The sequence below is a fragment of the Garra rufa genome, chromosome 6 (assembly GCF_049309525.1).
Source record: "Garra rufa chromosome 6, GarRuf1.0, whole genome shotgun sequence".
Taxonomy (NCBI): Eukaryota; Metazoa; Chordata; class Actinopteri; order Cypriniformes; family Cyprinidae; genus Garra; species Garra rufa.
Genome location: NC_133366.1, coordinates 44,584,290 through 44,599,497, shown reverse-complemented (window position 1 = coordinate 44,599,497; position 15,208 = coordinate 44,584,290). Strand labels below are relative to the sequence as shown.

General features: G+C 35.7%; 1 protein-coding gene across 1 annotated transcript in view; it reads right to left on the bottom strand.

The window, feature by feature from the left end:
• The window catches only part of sdk1b (sidekick cell adhesion molecule 1b), a 191,093-nt gene that overhangs the window by 102,108 nt on the left and 73,777 nt on the right, over positions 1-15,208 (bottom strand). Inside the window, exons 11-15 of the mRNA XM_073842664.1 lie at positions 12,300-12,383; positions 8,659-8,856; positions 5,813-5,929; positions 5,554-5,721; positions 2,800-2,902 (exon numbers count right to left, since the gene is read on the bottom strand). Coding sequence (XP_073698765.1) covers positions 2,800-2,902; positions 5,554-5,721; positions 5,813-5,929; positions 8,659-8,856; positions 12,300-12,383 — 670 coding nt within the window. The remainder of the gene's footprint in view (positions 1-2,799; positions 2,903-5,553; positions 5,722-5,812; positions 5,930-8,658; positions 8,857-12,299; positions 12,384-15,208) is intronic.

Here is a 15,208-nt window from a genome sequence, read left to right as displayed (position 1 = left end):
CTCACATGAACAGATAGACTCAATCTCCAAAGCTACTGTCAGTGTCACATTTACCGTTTCATTTGAGAAAACTAGCATCATATCATACTTTACACACAGAAACTTCACGGCAACCTGTCAAAATAAAAGTACGGTTTAACATGAAACAGAACAATATTCCTATTTAAATAATAATTGACAAAAAACAATATATATGATAAAAAATAAATATAACAACAAGATTAACCACTTAATTGTAGAAAAAAATACTATGATTATTATTTAAATGTTAAATTATTATTATTTATTGATTTTAAAAGCAAACCTCTGTTTGTTTGCCAAAAATTAAAAAGGTTTATTTTTTCGTTTGATTAAAAATAAATAAATGTTTATGCTTTCATTTGATTATGAGAAAAATTAAAACAAGAATTTCTTTAAAAAAAAAGAAAAAGATTGTAAAGCCCTATTGTTCAAAATGTTAAAATAGAGAGTTTTGGGTTTATTTTTTCACTGAAATAAATGTTTTCGTTATTACACAAAGTAGGGTAAAGTACCGAGAAAAAAAGAATGGAAACCTAGGGGAAACACTGTATCCTATTGCTACAGTTAATGGCAATATTGCACTGGTCTGTTGGACTTGGTTGAACAAAAATAAACAATATTTTGTTGCTTAAGTTTATGTATTCAGTCATTATTCAATGGTATACTAAAAATCCATATGAAAAAACTTACTTCTCACTGTTCTCAGGTCAAATATTTATATGCGATTAAAATGCGATTAATTTCGATTAATTAATTACAAAGCCTCTAATTAATTAGATTAATTTTTTTAATCGAGTCCCGGCCCTAATTTTTATATATATATATATATATATATATATATATATATATATATATATATATGTTTATGTTTTGCGGTTGCCAAAACGGTTTAATAGTCTATTAAATGGCATAGCTGGTTACCAGTAAATATTGTGTATTGGTTACTGGGTATCCAGCACTTAACATTATAAACCGTAGTGACATTCATGCAGGTCTTTTCATCAGGGACAACAGTTCTTTCTGGTCTTTGAATCTGAATGGCTGAGAGGAGTGTGATATTCTAGTATAACCAAACTCTAACCGTTTCACTGTTGGTATCACTCCGCTTGCGGTATTTCTCACACTGAGTGTCTTTTGTTTTACTTTTTTTTCCCACATCAACCATAAAGGCAAAGCAAAAACAGGTTTTAGACATCTTTAAAAAAATTAAAAAAATAAAAAACTTAAATGATTCCATTGCATAAGTATTCATACCCTTATCTGGGACAGTTGAAATTTCACTCAGTAGCATTCATTTTGCTTGTAGATGTTACTACACTTACCCAAAGTTAATTCTGCTGCATTGAAAGTACACATAAGCATGTAGTGTCTGTTACCCTTAATGGAAGAAGTTTGAAACAACCATGACTCTTCATAGAGCTGGCCTCCTGGCCAAACTGAGCAATTGATTGAAAAGGGCCTTGGCTAGAAGGGTGACCAACAACCTCACTCTAGTTGAGCTCCATGATCATATATGCAGATGAGAGAAACTTACAGAAGGACAAACATCACCAAAGTCCTAATGGTGGTGTGGCCAAACTCAATCCACATGAAAACACATTTGGAATTTGCAAAAAAGCATCTAAAGGACCCTCAGACAATTAGAGGATTCTGTGGTCTGATGAACCTCAATTCCAAGCATCATGTTTGAAGGAAACCAGGCACTGCTCATCACCTGCAGAGTACCATGCCAACAGTAAAGAGTGGTGGTAGCCGCCTCATGCTGTGGGGCTGTTTTTCAGTGGCAGGGACTGAGGGACTAAATGCACCAAAATATTGAGATAGCCTTAATGAAAACCCAGTCCAGAGCATCCAGATCCTCAGACTAGGCAGAAGGTTCACCTTTCAACAGGACAATGACCCTAAGCACACAGCAAGAGTGGCTTATAGACAACTCTGTGAATGTCCTTGAGTGGCCCAGCCAAAGCCTGGCTTAAACCCAATCAAACATTTCTGGAGAAACCTGAAAATGTCTGCCAGACCCCATCCAAGCTGACAGAGCTTGAGAGGCGAAGAGGTGAGGTGAAGAATGCCAGATAATTGCCAAATGTTGATGTGCAAATCTTGTTGCATCATACCCAAAAAGACTTGAGACTGTAAAGGTGCTTCATCTAAGTACCGAAGGGTATGAATACTTATGCAATGTACTTATTCCAGTTCATTTATTTTTAATAAATGTACGAAGTTGTGACAATCCTGTTTTTGCTTTGTCATTACGGTGCATGGTGTGTAAATTGATGTGGGAAAAAAGTAATTTAAAACAGTTTAACATAAGGCAGCAACATAAAACATGAAAAAAATTAAGGGGTATGAATACTTTCGCAAGGCACTGTAAATATTGCAAAAACAACTTGTGAATAATCAGTGCTCCCATTTCACATTCCTGGGTAACTTGCACACAATAAAAATAATTCATGCACAAATTATTCAGTCACATGACTTGTTTTTGATGTGTATCTACTTTATTCAGCATTTCCATCATAGCTCATCCGCCTCCACTTTCAAATAGCTTAGAAAAGTAGTCAAGTGGCATGATTTAAGGAATCATTCGTGTCTGTAGCACAAGTGGTGCGGGGCGAGTTATGTCAGAGGTTTTGAGTAATAGTAACAGCAATGCTTGACTTAGCATCGCTAATTAGCAAAAACCAATGCAGACCTTGCAGCGGCAATTTTCTTAAGTTTGAGAAATTTAAATGTCAAAATGTGTTTCACAGCATGCATCTCAGCTCACGCTCTGACCTGACGGTGACTCTGGGGTCGTGGGTTGCCGCGCAGTTCAGCACAGCGGTAGTTCCCTTGATGACACGCTGATCCTCAGGGGGTGTTGAAATGAAGGTTCGACCTGATTAATAAAATGCAGTTTAGGACAAAATCACGCCACAGTTTAATCATTACCAACATCATTATTCACAGTTCTGTTAACCCTATTAGGTAATTCCCACTGACAGCTTCATTAGCAAAACAGAATGAAATTTACAAAGCATGAACATTCGAATATTCACACTGTGTCTCAATGAACATATAGTACGGCTAAGCAAATGAACAAATTCTCTCTCACACACAACCCACTGGGTCCAATTGACTTGATTAAAGCTAATGTGTGTAATTTTTTCAACATTTAAATGCTTTTTCTCAGTTTAATGGACAGAGAGTGTTATTTTAGTATCACTGAGATACTATTATAGTTGTTAATAATATTTTGAATCAGTTTTTATTTTTCTATTTACCATTTTCATTTTAATTTCAGTTAAGATTTTAGTAATTTTTATGTTTTTGTTATGTCTATATAGTTTTTATTATTTTTATTTTAGTTTTTTGCTATTTTATTACATCAATGTGCCTTGGCAACTAGCCAAAATTATTTATTTGTTTATTTATTTATAAAACAGTTCTTTCTAATTCTCGCATCTAATAAGAGTGCAATATTAAAGTCCAACAGAACGCCAACAGCAGGTTCACTGTTTGTAATTGTGTCACTCCGCTTACGGTACTTCTCACAGCCAGTGTCATGGCTGATACCCAAATCCACTGCTTTTGTGTCACGGAATGTAGTTTTAAGAGGTTTTATACTTCAAATATGCAATTTTCGATTATGTTTTCAGATACGTAAAGTCCAGATCGTCAGTGACCGTTCAGCACTCAGCTCGGCCAGATCTTCTAAAATTTGCCGCTGGCTCTGATGTCTGTATAGTGGTTAAACAAGAGATATAATTTGTTTTGGGCAAATCTAACAGATTTGGTCTCATTAATCTATTATTTGTTCCAGAGCAAATCATTTTGGCAAAATCTCATCATGTTTATGTAAATTCAATGCTGTATATCAGAGCGCTGCCTGTGTACTTTGGACTAAATTGCCTAACAACTTTATGATGGCTGTTGTTGTCGTTTATTAAACATCATTATTCAATAAATAGTATTTTATATAAATAAGAGTTGTATTTAATACTGTATTTTATATACATAATAGTAGTATTTAATACTGCTTAGTATTGAAAAATGGTGCCCGTGTTCATGAAGGTGATTTAATTACACTTTTCCGCCTTTAGATGGCAAGAAGAGACCGTTTTTACGAGTCAACAGTAACGACTTTTACATTGAAAAAATAAATGCTGTCATAAACAGAAGTTATTTTTAGTTTCAACATCAGCCTAACGCAGATGAAAGAATAATGACGTTACAACAAAGATGACACTTTCCTCAGCGGACATTCAAACTAATGTTTTGTCGTGAATATGGGATTGATCTGAAGAATGAATGCTGTATCAGATGCAGGTAATCTCACATTTGCTCAGTCCATCCTTCTCTCATAATACTCTACTACACATAGCAAAGTGAGCTTTTAATACAGTAATACAATAAGCTTTCAATGAAGCAACCCAACATTCCTTCCTTATTAGTTCTAAAGTGACATTTTTGAATTAGTAATGGAGGCTTGGGCTCAGCTGTTAAACTGTCAAACTTAGATTTGAATCCATGGCAGAAGAAAGTAGTTCTGCACAAAAGAGGGCTTTTAAAGACACTTCGGTGTTATTTTGTTAAGTTATTTAAGGTAACGTTGATTTTAAATAAAAGAAATATTTAATTTAATTTAATTATTTAATTTAATTTCAGTTTTATTTGAAGTGCCCCTGTTATGCCTTTCATGCAGTGTGCAATGTAGTTGCACAATAAATAAAGTTATTGTCTCCTAAAATAAAGAATCGACTCTGTACAGCCTAAACAAGTCATTAGTAATTAGAATCCCACTTCCGTGAAGGCTACATGTCACAGGGAAACATATTTGCATAATTCTTACAAAGTTTTATGTTGGCCGGCCGTGAACAACTTAACCCGTCCTCAAACATATCCTTTCACTGACGACTGGGGACCACTATTAGGAGCCCTAAAAATGGCATAATAGGGGCACTTTAACTATAATAGACCTAACACAGTCGCTTTGCGGCCCAACAAGTCAATTTCCAACTCAACCGATGCGTGAGTTTGGCCGAGACTATCTTTTTGTAACAGTAGTAGATGGGAATAGTTTTTCGAAATTCCATTTGGCGCCGCCAGTGGTGCATACATTACACACTGAAGTTTTAATCTGACAGACTTCTTGCTCTTCCTTTTAAGTGGCCAATCCACAAACAGCATTATTTAGGCTGGATGTCAAAAAATGCTCTTAGAGACTTCCACGCACCCACGCCTGAGCGTAAACCTACATCAGCATCATTAAGCATGCAGAGCAAGATAAATCGAGGCCTTGGGATTTAAGGATGACACTATTCCGGTGTGAAATTACTGCGAAAGACTTATCATTTCACAAATGTTGTGCTCTGCTATGCTTCTTACAATCAGCCTAGCTAATGAATGCTGCTATTAAGCCAAACAATGACTGCTGATAAAAGACATGTTTGGAAATTGTCTGCAATCCTGCCTCCGCTGAATTTCAAACACGCTGCATTTGTTTGCACTTTCAAGTCATTAAAAACAACATATTTTACACTTTCGTACTCAAGACTGTCAGGGCCACGGTTGCGTTGACCAGTCCCTCAGAGTTAGATGCCAAGCACGTATAGTTTCCGGCGTCACTCGGCATTATGGGGAGTATCTGTAAGCCTCCGGACTCCAGCAGAGTGAAACGTGGCATCTGCACCGATCCGCTCGCTAACACCTGAGAACCTGCAAGATTCACGGGGTTTAGTCACCAAACTGCTTACAAGTGTAACTGTGTAAATGACGTGCAAAGGAGCGTGAATGTACCCCGACATACCTTTCCTCCAAACAATAGCAGGTTTAGGGGCACCAGATGTCTCACAGGTGAAGACAGCTGACGTTCCGTCAGTCACAGTGATGTCAGAAGGGGGCGTGGTGAAAGATGGTGACACACCTAACATGAAAAAACAAGTCAGTCAGATAACTGAAAAGTGAATATCCATCTTCTTTTTATGAAAATTGTCTTGCCAGGATTTCTAAATTGTCTAAAATATCAGGACTGAAAAGTAGTTTGACCAATCGCATGCAGGCATTGTATATAATCAACCAATCGTGGTGTGCGAGATGGTGGGAGCTACAGAACGGTCATAGAAATGCAAATAAAAGTACAAATTGGGGCAGCTGTGGCCTAATGGTTAGAGAGTCAGACTTGTAACCCAAAGGTTGCGGGTTCAAGTCTCAGGTCCGGCAGGGATTGTAGGTGGGGGGAGTGAATGTACAGTACCCTCTCCACCCTCAATACCACGACTGAGGTGAGTCCCTTGAGCAAGGCACCGAACCCCCAACTGCACCCCAGGCACTGCAGCAATGGCTGCCCACTGCTCCGTGTGTGTGTGTGTGTGTGTGTGTGTGTGTGTGTGTGTGTGTACACACACACGTGGATGGGTTAAATACAGAGCACGGGTTAAATACAGAGCACAAATTCCTAGCATGGGTCACCATATGTGGCCTCACGTCACTTCCTTCCATTCCCTTCCTTTCATCTTTCAGTTTGACAAATATACTTTTTTGAACAAGTACACTGTACACTGCTATTTTTACTATATAAATAATTATATATATATAAATAGTAGTGTACAGTAGTGTACCTATTATTATTATATTATATATATTAAATAAAGGTTGGGATGAATAAATCAAAAGTGACAGTAAAGATTTTTAGAATTTTTAGAAAATGTTTCTATTTCAAATAAATGTAATTTTTTAAACTTTCCACTGATAAAAGAATTCTGGAGAAAACAAATTGAAACTAAACCCATGACCTTGGAGTTGCTAGTGTCATGCTCATTTAAAGGATTACTCCACTTTCAGAATATAAATTCCCTGGTAATTTACAAAATGTCATCCAAAAAATTCATGTCTTTTTTTATTTAGTCTCAAAGAAATGCTGAAACATTGTAAATGTTTTTTGAGGGAAAATTCCAGGATTTTTCACCATATAGTGGACTTATCTAGTGAAACGACTGGTCATTTTCTTTAAAAAATAAATAAATAATATATATATATATATATATATATATATATATATATATATATATATTTATACACTTTTTAACTACAAATGCTTGTCTTGTCTAGCACTGCGATGCACATGCGTACTCTGTGCACTCCAGTTCAAGACAGTTAGGGTATGTCGAAAAACTCCCTTCTCATTTTCTCCTCCAGCTTTAAAATCGTCCTACAGCGCAGTTTTACCTTTTTTGTATGTTTGATCCTTCTTGCACGTTCACATTGCAAACACTGGGTCGGTACTTCTGCAGCGATGTATGGCGATTTTGAAGCTGGAGGAGAAAATTTCATAGGAGTTTTTCTACATACCCTAACTGTCTTGAACCAGAGTGCACAGAGTATGCATGCATATTGCAGAGCTAGACAAGATGAGTATTTTAAGGTTAAAAATGATTCTAAATTTTTTAAGAAAATAACCAATCGTGTCCCTAGATAAGACCCTTATTCCTTGGCTGCGATTGTGTAGATCCATTTGAAGCTGCACTGAAACTGCATTTTTAACCTTCAAACCGTTGAGCACCATTGAAGTCCACTATATGAAGAAAAATCCTGGAATGTACTCCTCAAAAACCGTAATTTCTTAGGGACTGAAAAAAGAAAAACATGAACATCTTGAATGACATGGGGGTGAGTACATTTTTAGAAAATGTTTATTTTGGAAGTGGAGTAATCCTATAAGCTAAAGGATGGTTTTGTAATTATAAATTGTTAAATTAATAAACCCCAATCATATTTTACAGTATTACTGTTTTATTAAAATTTTGTAATCAAATTAATGGTGATGTAGCTCTAGCTCTACTTGTTTGCAAATGCTATTTGGTTTGATATTTGGATATCCAATGCAATGAAATGAATACATTTTATGTGAGCATTTAATTATTTGAGATCACTGCATAAAGTATTTGTAGATGCAACAAACTGCCGCTTTAAATATCACACCACTATTATAATAACTCTGTTATTAGAGTTATTCACTTGTTAATTAATTTCATAAACATGATGAATGTGCCTAACTTCAAAACTCTCAAACTTAAATAAAAAATAGTGTGAACTGAAATGAAACTTGAGAGAAAAAGAGAGATGAGAATGACTAAGCGAGAGAGAGCTGGAGGTGTTGATTAAGTGCTGAGTGTATGTGTGTGTGTTAAAGGTTGATCTCTCAGTAGACACTGATTAATTACACAGATCAATGAGGGGTCTCTGAACTCCCTGATCAATTCACAACCGAGAGGAGAAGAGAGCAAGATCACTGACTTTTAAAACATCCATGGCTGTATTTATGCATCATCCTCCCATTAGCTTGAAGCAATAGTTCACCCAGAAATGAAAGTCCTGTCATCATTTACTCACCCTCATGTCGTTCCAAAGCCATATTACTTTTATTTTCCAGAGGAACGAAAAAATACGATTTTTATGAAGAATCTTGCATCCATATAATGTAATTATATTGTAACTAGGGTCTCTCAAGCTTCAAAAAGGATTAATAAAGCAGCAAAATGAATTCAAAATGTCTTTGTCCTACTAAAGGTCTCTTGGTGGTACAGGTTTGTGAGTAAGTAAAGAATAGCAGAAATGCATTTTTGGGTGAAATGTTTCTTTAACTGTTCATCTTACTTGTAACAACCAAGTTGGTATGTGCTTGGATTTCTCCGGCCGTGTTTTCAGCAAAGCACTGGAATATTCCAGCATCGTCCGGCTGAATTCTCCGCACTTGCAAAACCATTGAGGAGGAGGTGAGCTTGTATCGAGGGTTGTTCAAGGTGGAGAGGGGGACGGCATCTTTGAACCACTCCAGCCTCGGTGTGGGAACCCCTGAATAATACATGAAGCATGACAATGTGTTTCAGTTTTCATACAGCTTAAATAAATGTAACAATTTCATATATATTAAGTTTCTTTTATGTAAGTTATTTATGCTCATTAATGCTGCATATATGTGATTAAATATATAGAAAAAAAACATTAAAATTGTGAAATATTACTATAATATTATTTTCTATTTTAATATATAATTTATTCCTGTGATGCAAAGCTGAATTTTCATCAGCCATTACATTTCAGTGTTCCATGATTCTTCAGAAATTATTCTAATATGCTGATTTATTACTTTCATTATCAGTGTTGAAAAAAGAACAGCATTTATTTAAAATAGAAATCTAATCTTCTATCACTTTTTATCAATTTAACACATCCTTGCTGTATAAAAGTATTCATTTAATTCAATATTAAAAAAAATGTACTGACCACAAAGTTTTAAATTATCTTTTACATTGTTACAAAATATTTCTATTTTGTATAAATGCTGTTCTTTTTTTAAGCTTTATATTCATCAAAGAATCCTGAGGGGTTCCAACAAAATTTTAAGCAGCACAACTTTTTTCAACATTGATAATAAATCCTGATTTATGGATCATGTCACACTGAAGACTAGATTAATGATGCAGAAAATTCAGCTTCGCATCACAGAAATAAATTATATTTTAAAACATATTCACATAGAAAACAGTTATTTTACATTGAAATAATATTTCACAATATAAATGCAGCCTTGATCTTGAAAATCTTACTGACCCCAAACTTTTGAATGGCAGTATCAACATGAAAAATAAAAATGTATCATGGTTTCCACTAGGGATGCACCGATCCGTATCGGCCGATCACTTGCGCGTTTTGTCAGTAAAGCCGGTTCTGTAATCAGCGGTAAATACCATCAGGTGCGTGATTTCACATTGAGCCGTATATACTACACACAGCCATTGTTCACTGACGAGCTGCGCACTTTCACACTGATAATGAACATTGATTTGCGCAGCTCGTCGGTAAACAACGGCTGTGTGTAGTATATACGGCTCAACGTGAAATCACGCACCTGATGGCATTTACCGCTGATTACAGAACCGGCTTTACTGACAAAACGCGCAAGCATGATCGGCCGATTCGTATCGGTGCATCCGTAGTTTCCACAAACACATTAAGCTGTTTTCAACAAATTTATAATAATCTACAATCATTAAGCACCGAATCAGCATTTACAAATTATTTCTGAAATATTATGCATTATAACAGTAAATACTGGAGTAATGGCTACATTTTATCAGAATAGGAATATATTAGATTTTTAAAAATATATTAAAATAGAAAACTGTAATAGTTATAATAATATTTCACAATATGAATATCTTTTTAATGTATTTTGGTCTTATTAATGCAGCCTTGGTCTTATTAATGAGCACAAAAAACATTAAAATCTTCATTATTCCAATCTTTAACCATAGTTTATGTACCCCAAATATTTACGGGCTAGATTTATACAAATGCCATATGACACTTTATAGAACAGAAGATTATTACCAAAGCAGATACACACACACACACACACACACACACACACACACACACACACACACACACACACACACACACACACACACACATGTTGGGTTTACATGTTTTATGGGGACATTCCATAGGCGTAATGGTTTTCATACTGTACAAACCGTATTTTCTATGGCCCTACACCTAAACCTAGCCCTCACAGGAGATTGTGCACACCTTTACTTCCTCAAAAAAACTCATTGTGCATAATTTATAAGCCTGTTTCCTCATGGGGACCTGAGAAATGTCCCCACAAGGTCAAAATCTACTGGTATTACTATCCTTGTGGGGACATTTGGTCCCCATAACGTGATGAATACCAGGTACAGACACACACACACACACACACACACACACACACACACACACACACACACACACACACACACACACAGCTTGATTTATCACAATGTAAGGTTTTCATCAATAGACCTTCATCAGGGGCACACTTTGGTTTAATTAATGAAAATTTAATCTAATAAATTGGCTTTGATTGATTAAACTTCCAATAAAATTTTGACATGCTTCACCGACAAAAAAGCAGCAGATTTGGAGAGGGAGATCAAGAGACAAGAAGCGAGAAATCAAGAAGCGAGCACGAAAAGGAATAAAACGGCAATTACATGTATTAGCATTAATTGTAAATTAAGTTAATCCGAAGGATCTCATGATATGCTCATCACGATATGCAAATTAAAGGATATATCATGGATAAATCCTGCAGCTCAACACTTTAAAAGGTCAAATAACGTGAATCCGCTCCACCCGCCTCCCATCTTCGATAGTCGTGTCACACCCACGGGGATGCAAGACAAGGATGTTAAAATAAGACTGTCAAAAACAAGCTCGCTGTAATTAAATTTCTGACAGTTTATGACAAAGTGTGCACAAACTCAGCTTCACACCCTTACGAAAGTGCAAAAGGAACGAGACGAGATTCACAGCAAGTGTAAATTGCAGAGGTACAATCTCTGCCGCAAAAAAAGGAAAAGTCTCAGTAGTTTTCAGAAGTTTCATGAAAGTGAAACTGTCCAGATTTCTGTTAAATAAAGGAGAAAAATATTACGATAGAAAGAAGGGGAGAAGAAAGAACCGTTTGAGGTCTCTCTTTTTACGAATTTTCCTTGTTAGAAGTCATGAAAAGTTTAACTTTTAGACACTTGGCACTTTGTTGCTGAAATGTAGGTCAGATTTACGCAGCTTGTTAAAAGGATTTTCTAGTTGGATTCTATTCCTCCTTTCTCTGTGAGCCAATGATATACCTAATGTCTTTTAACTAGATCCTAACGTTCTATGAACACTGACGCCAATTAGCGGCTAATTCCATTAGCGCCTCGCTCGCCTTTTCTAATGTACTTGACCGCTTATTCTAGATCACTCATTTAGTCGATTAAATAAAGATGAATTCAAATAAGGACACATTGAGGAAATGAGCGGGGGTCGATGCGGCACGCTTGGCGAAAAGGTCAAATTTGTGAGGCGACAAACGGGTCCAATAAAAGCCTTACGGTGGACTCAGCACATAAAATGAATGACGTTCTTATAGCAAATAGTCGTCTGAAAGCACACCAGTCACAGTAAAATGAACATGCTATAACATTGAGCAGAAATGGGAACATTATGCTTTTAAAAGATACTTTTAAAGGTTCACGACTGACAGGTATTGCGCTGGAAGTTAAGTGACTTTTTTGTGCAAGTGCTGGCAGTTTTTATACCTCCTGACAATATAAAGATAATAGTTTCCTGCAGGGGAATGGTTATACAACAGCAGACTATGTAGGACATGTATTATATGACTCTGAAGTGGTCAAACTCAGAGGTGCTGCGGTAATTTGATATGTGCAACACAGCCACCTGTCTCTCGTAGGGGTGAGGCTTACCTTTGGCCTGACAGTGAAGCTCCACCGTTTTCTCAACTTCCGTTATCACCGATCTCTTTGGTTTTGACGTGAAGTACGGAGGCTCTGTGTTCATACAAACACAAACAGAAAGACACACACATACTTGTCAGTACAAACAAGATTTTAACATTTTCTGAAGAAAACAATGCAAAAAGTATAAAAACAAATTTTTTTTGCTAAGGTACCTCTAGGTGTTTTGGTGTTGCTTTAAGTCCCCATAAAATTTAAATTGAAGTTTTTTTTGTTTTTTAGTATGAATATGTACACCCGAAAATTTAAATTAGCTCATTATTTACTCACCCTCCAGACATCCTAGGTGTATATGACTTCCTTCTTTTAGATGAATCCAATCTGAGTTATATTAAAAATTGTGACCCTGGACCACAAAACCAGTCATAAGGTAAAATTTTACAAAACTGAGATTTATACATCATATTAAAGCTCATATAAATAAGCTTTCTATTGATGCATAGTTTGTTAGGATATAACAATATTTGACCGAGATACATCTATTTAAAAATCAGGAATCTGAGGGTGCAAAAAAATCAAAATACTGAGAAAATCACCTTTAAAGTTGTCCAAATTAGGTTCTTAACAATGCATTTTACAAATCAAAAAATACATTTTGATATATTTACAGTAGGAATTTTACAAAAAATCTTCATGGAACATGATCTTTACTTAATTTCCTAATGATTTTTGGCATAAAAGAAAAATCAAAAATTTTGACCCATGCAATGTATTTTTGGCTATTGCTACAAATATACCCCAGCGACTTAAGACTGGTTTTGTGGTCCAGGGTCACAATTATCCTGGCATTTCAAAGCTTTAGATTTGCATTTGCGGGTGTTTCTCTTCATCAGTCAAAAACAAGTCCAATAAAGTGCATCCATTCATAATAAAAAGTGCCTCACACAGCTCTGGGGGGTGAATCGGTGCATTTTTGTTATAATAATATACATATTTAAAATGTAATAAACACTTTAAATCTAGGTTGCACCAACTGGTTGTAAACGAAAGTCCTTCTTAAAAGTTTCTCAAAAGTTTCCTTACTTTTCCAAAGGAAAACCAGACTCCTTATGTGTACCATCAGTTAGCGCAAGCTAGATTAAAGTGATTATTACATTAACAATATAGATATTTTTCTTACAAAAATGCATCGATTTGCTACTGGAGGCCTTTATTCACCCCTCGGAGCCATGTGAGGCACTTTTTATTTTGGATGGATGCACTTTATTGGACTTGTTTTGGATTGATGAAGGGAAACACCCATCCCATGCAATTCTAAAGCTTGAAAATGTCAGGATAATATTGAATATAACTAAGATTGGATTGACAAAGGATTGGTCTGAAAGAAGGAAGTCATATACACCTAGGATGCCTGGAGGATGAGTAAATAATGGGCCAATTTTCATTTTTGAGTGAACTAACCCTTTAAGGTTGTTTATAAGTTATTGTGCTCCACAACAATGACAAAATTTGCATTGAGAAGATCCAAGAATTTAAAACTTAGCCTCTAACTTCCGCCAACAATTTTGATTCAGACAGTGCAAATATGGTTTCCATTAGGACGAAAAAGTCTGGTCACAAAAAAAGTCACAAAACCAGTCATATGGGTCAAGTTTCTGAAATTGAGATTTATACATCATCTGAAAGCTGAATAAATAAGCTTTCCATTGATATGGTTTGTTAGGATAAAGGCCGAGATACATTTATTTGAAAATCTGGATTCTAAGAGTGCAAAAAAATCTAAATATTGAGAAAATCACCTCTAAGCTTGTCCAAATTAAGTTCTTAGCAATGCACCTTAATAATCAAAAATGAAGTTTTGATCTATTTGTAGGACATTTACAATATATCTTCACGGAACATGACCTTTACTTAATATCCTAATGATTTTTGGCATAAAAGAAAAATCAATCATTTTAACCCATACAATGTATTTTTGCCAATTGCTACAAATATACCCATGCTACTCAAGGTTTTGTGGTCCAGGGTCTCAAATGGTTAGACAAACAGCATTACCGAGTAAAATACATAACACCAGTGCCATGCACCAACATAAATGACATAATTTTCAAACTACACATCCTCAGCATCATTATAATCACAGTGTTGCTTCAGCAAAAGTTTCATATTGAATCTAAAGGGGAATCTATTAGACTGTAGCTGTCAAATGCGGCTTTACCAAGCTCAACGTCTCTGGCTCAAGCTGTGATATAAACAAAACGATATTGGTTATTTAAAAAAGAAAGCGAGGCTGTGTTGCTAGAAGGTTGCTAATGTACACTGGCTAGTTTCTACAGCATTAGTATGCAGGTCGTAAGTTGCTTATCTGGTTTCTAAGGTTCGAGATGGTTGCTAGATCATAGGTGACTGCTTCGATGTTCTAGTTGATTGTATTGGTATTTGTGGAAGACATCATGTGTGGCGTCCCTCATACCAATACGCCTGGATTTATATTTTCACCATTTAATACCAATACAAGTGTGTTTTAGAGTTTGCTGACATAATGGGCAGATATTCAAGAAGTGTATTTTGAAGTCATGATAAAAGAGTTAAAGTATGGACGTGTACTTTCACTTAACTACATGTAAAAAGCAAAAAGTGAACTTTTTCTCAGCAGTCTTTGGTGCTGCACTTAGCTCATTATCATAGTAAAAAGGTTTTATATGAATGTGTATATAAAAAAAGAAAACCCTTTCATCCACTGCACTTTTATTTTCGGATTTCATGACGGGATGAGCAAGACTCCTGTTACTTTTTCACACACCTGGCTTTTTTTTTCCGTTCTCGCCTTGTCTAACTCACTTCAAATGAAAGAAGACAAAGGACCTGTTAAGCGTGATGCTGATAACAGGTTTTCACTTACCGAAGAATATCAAGAA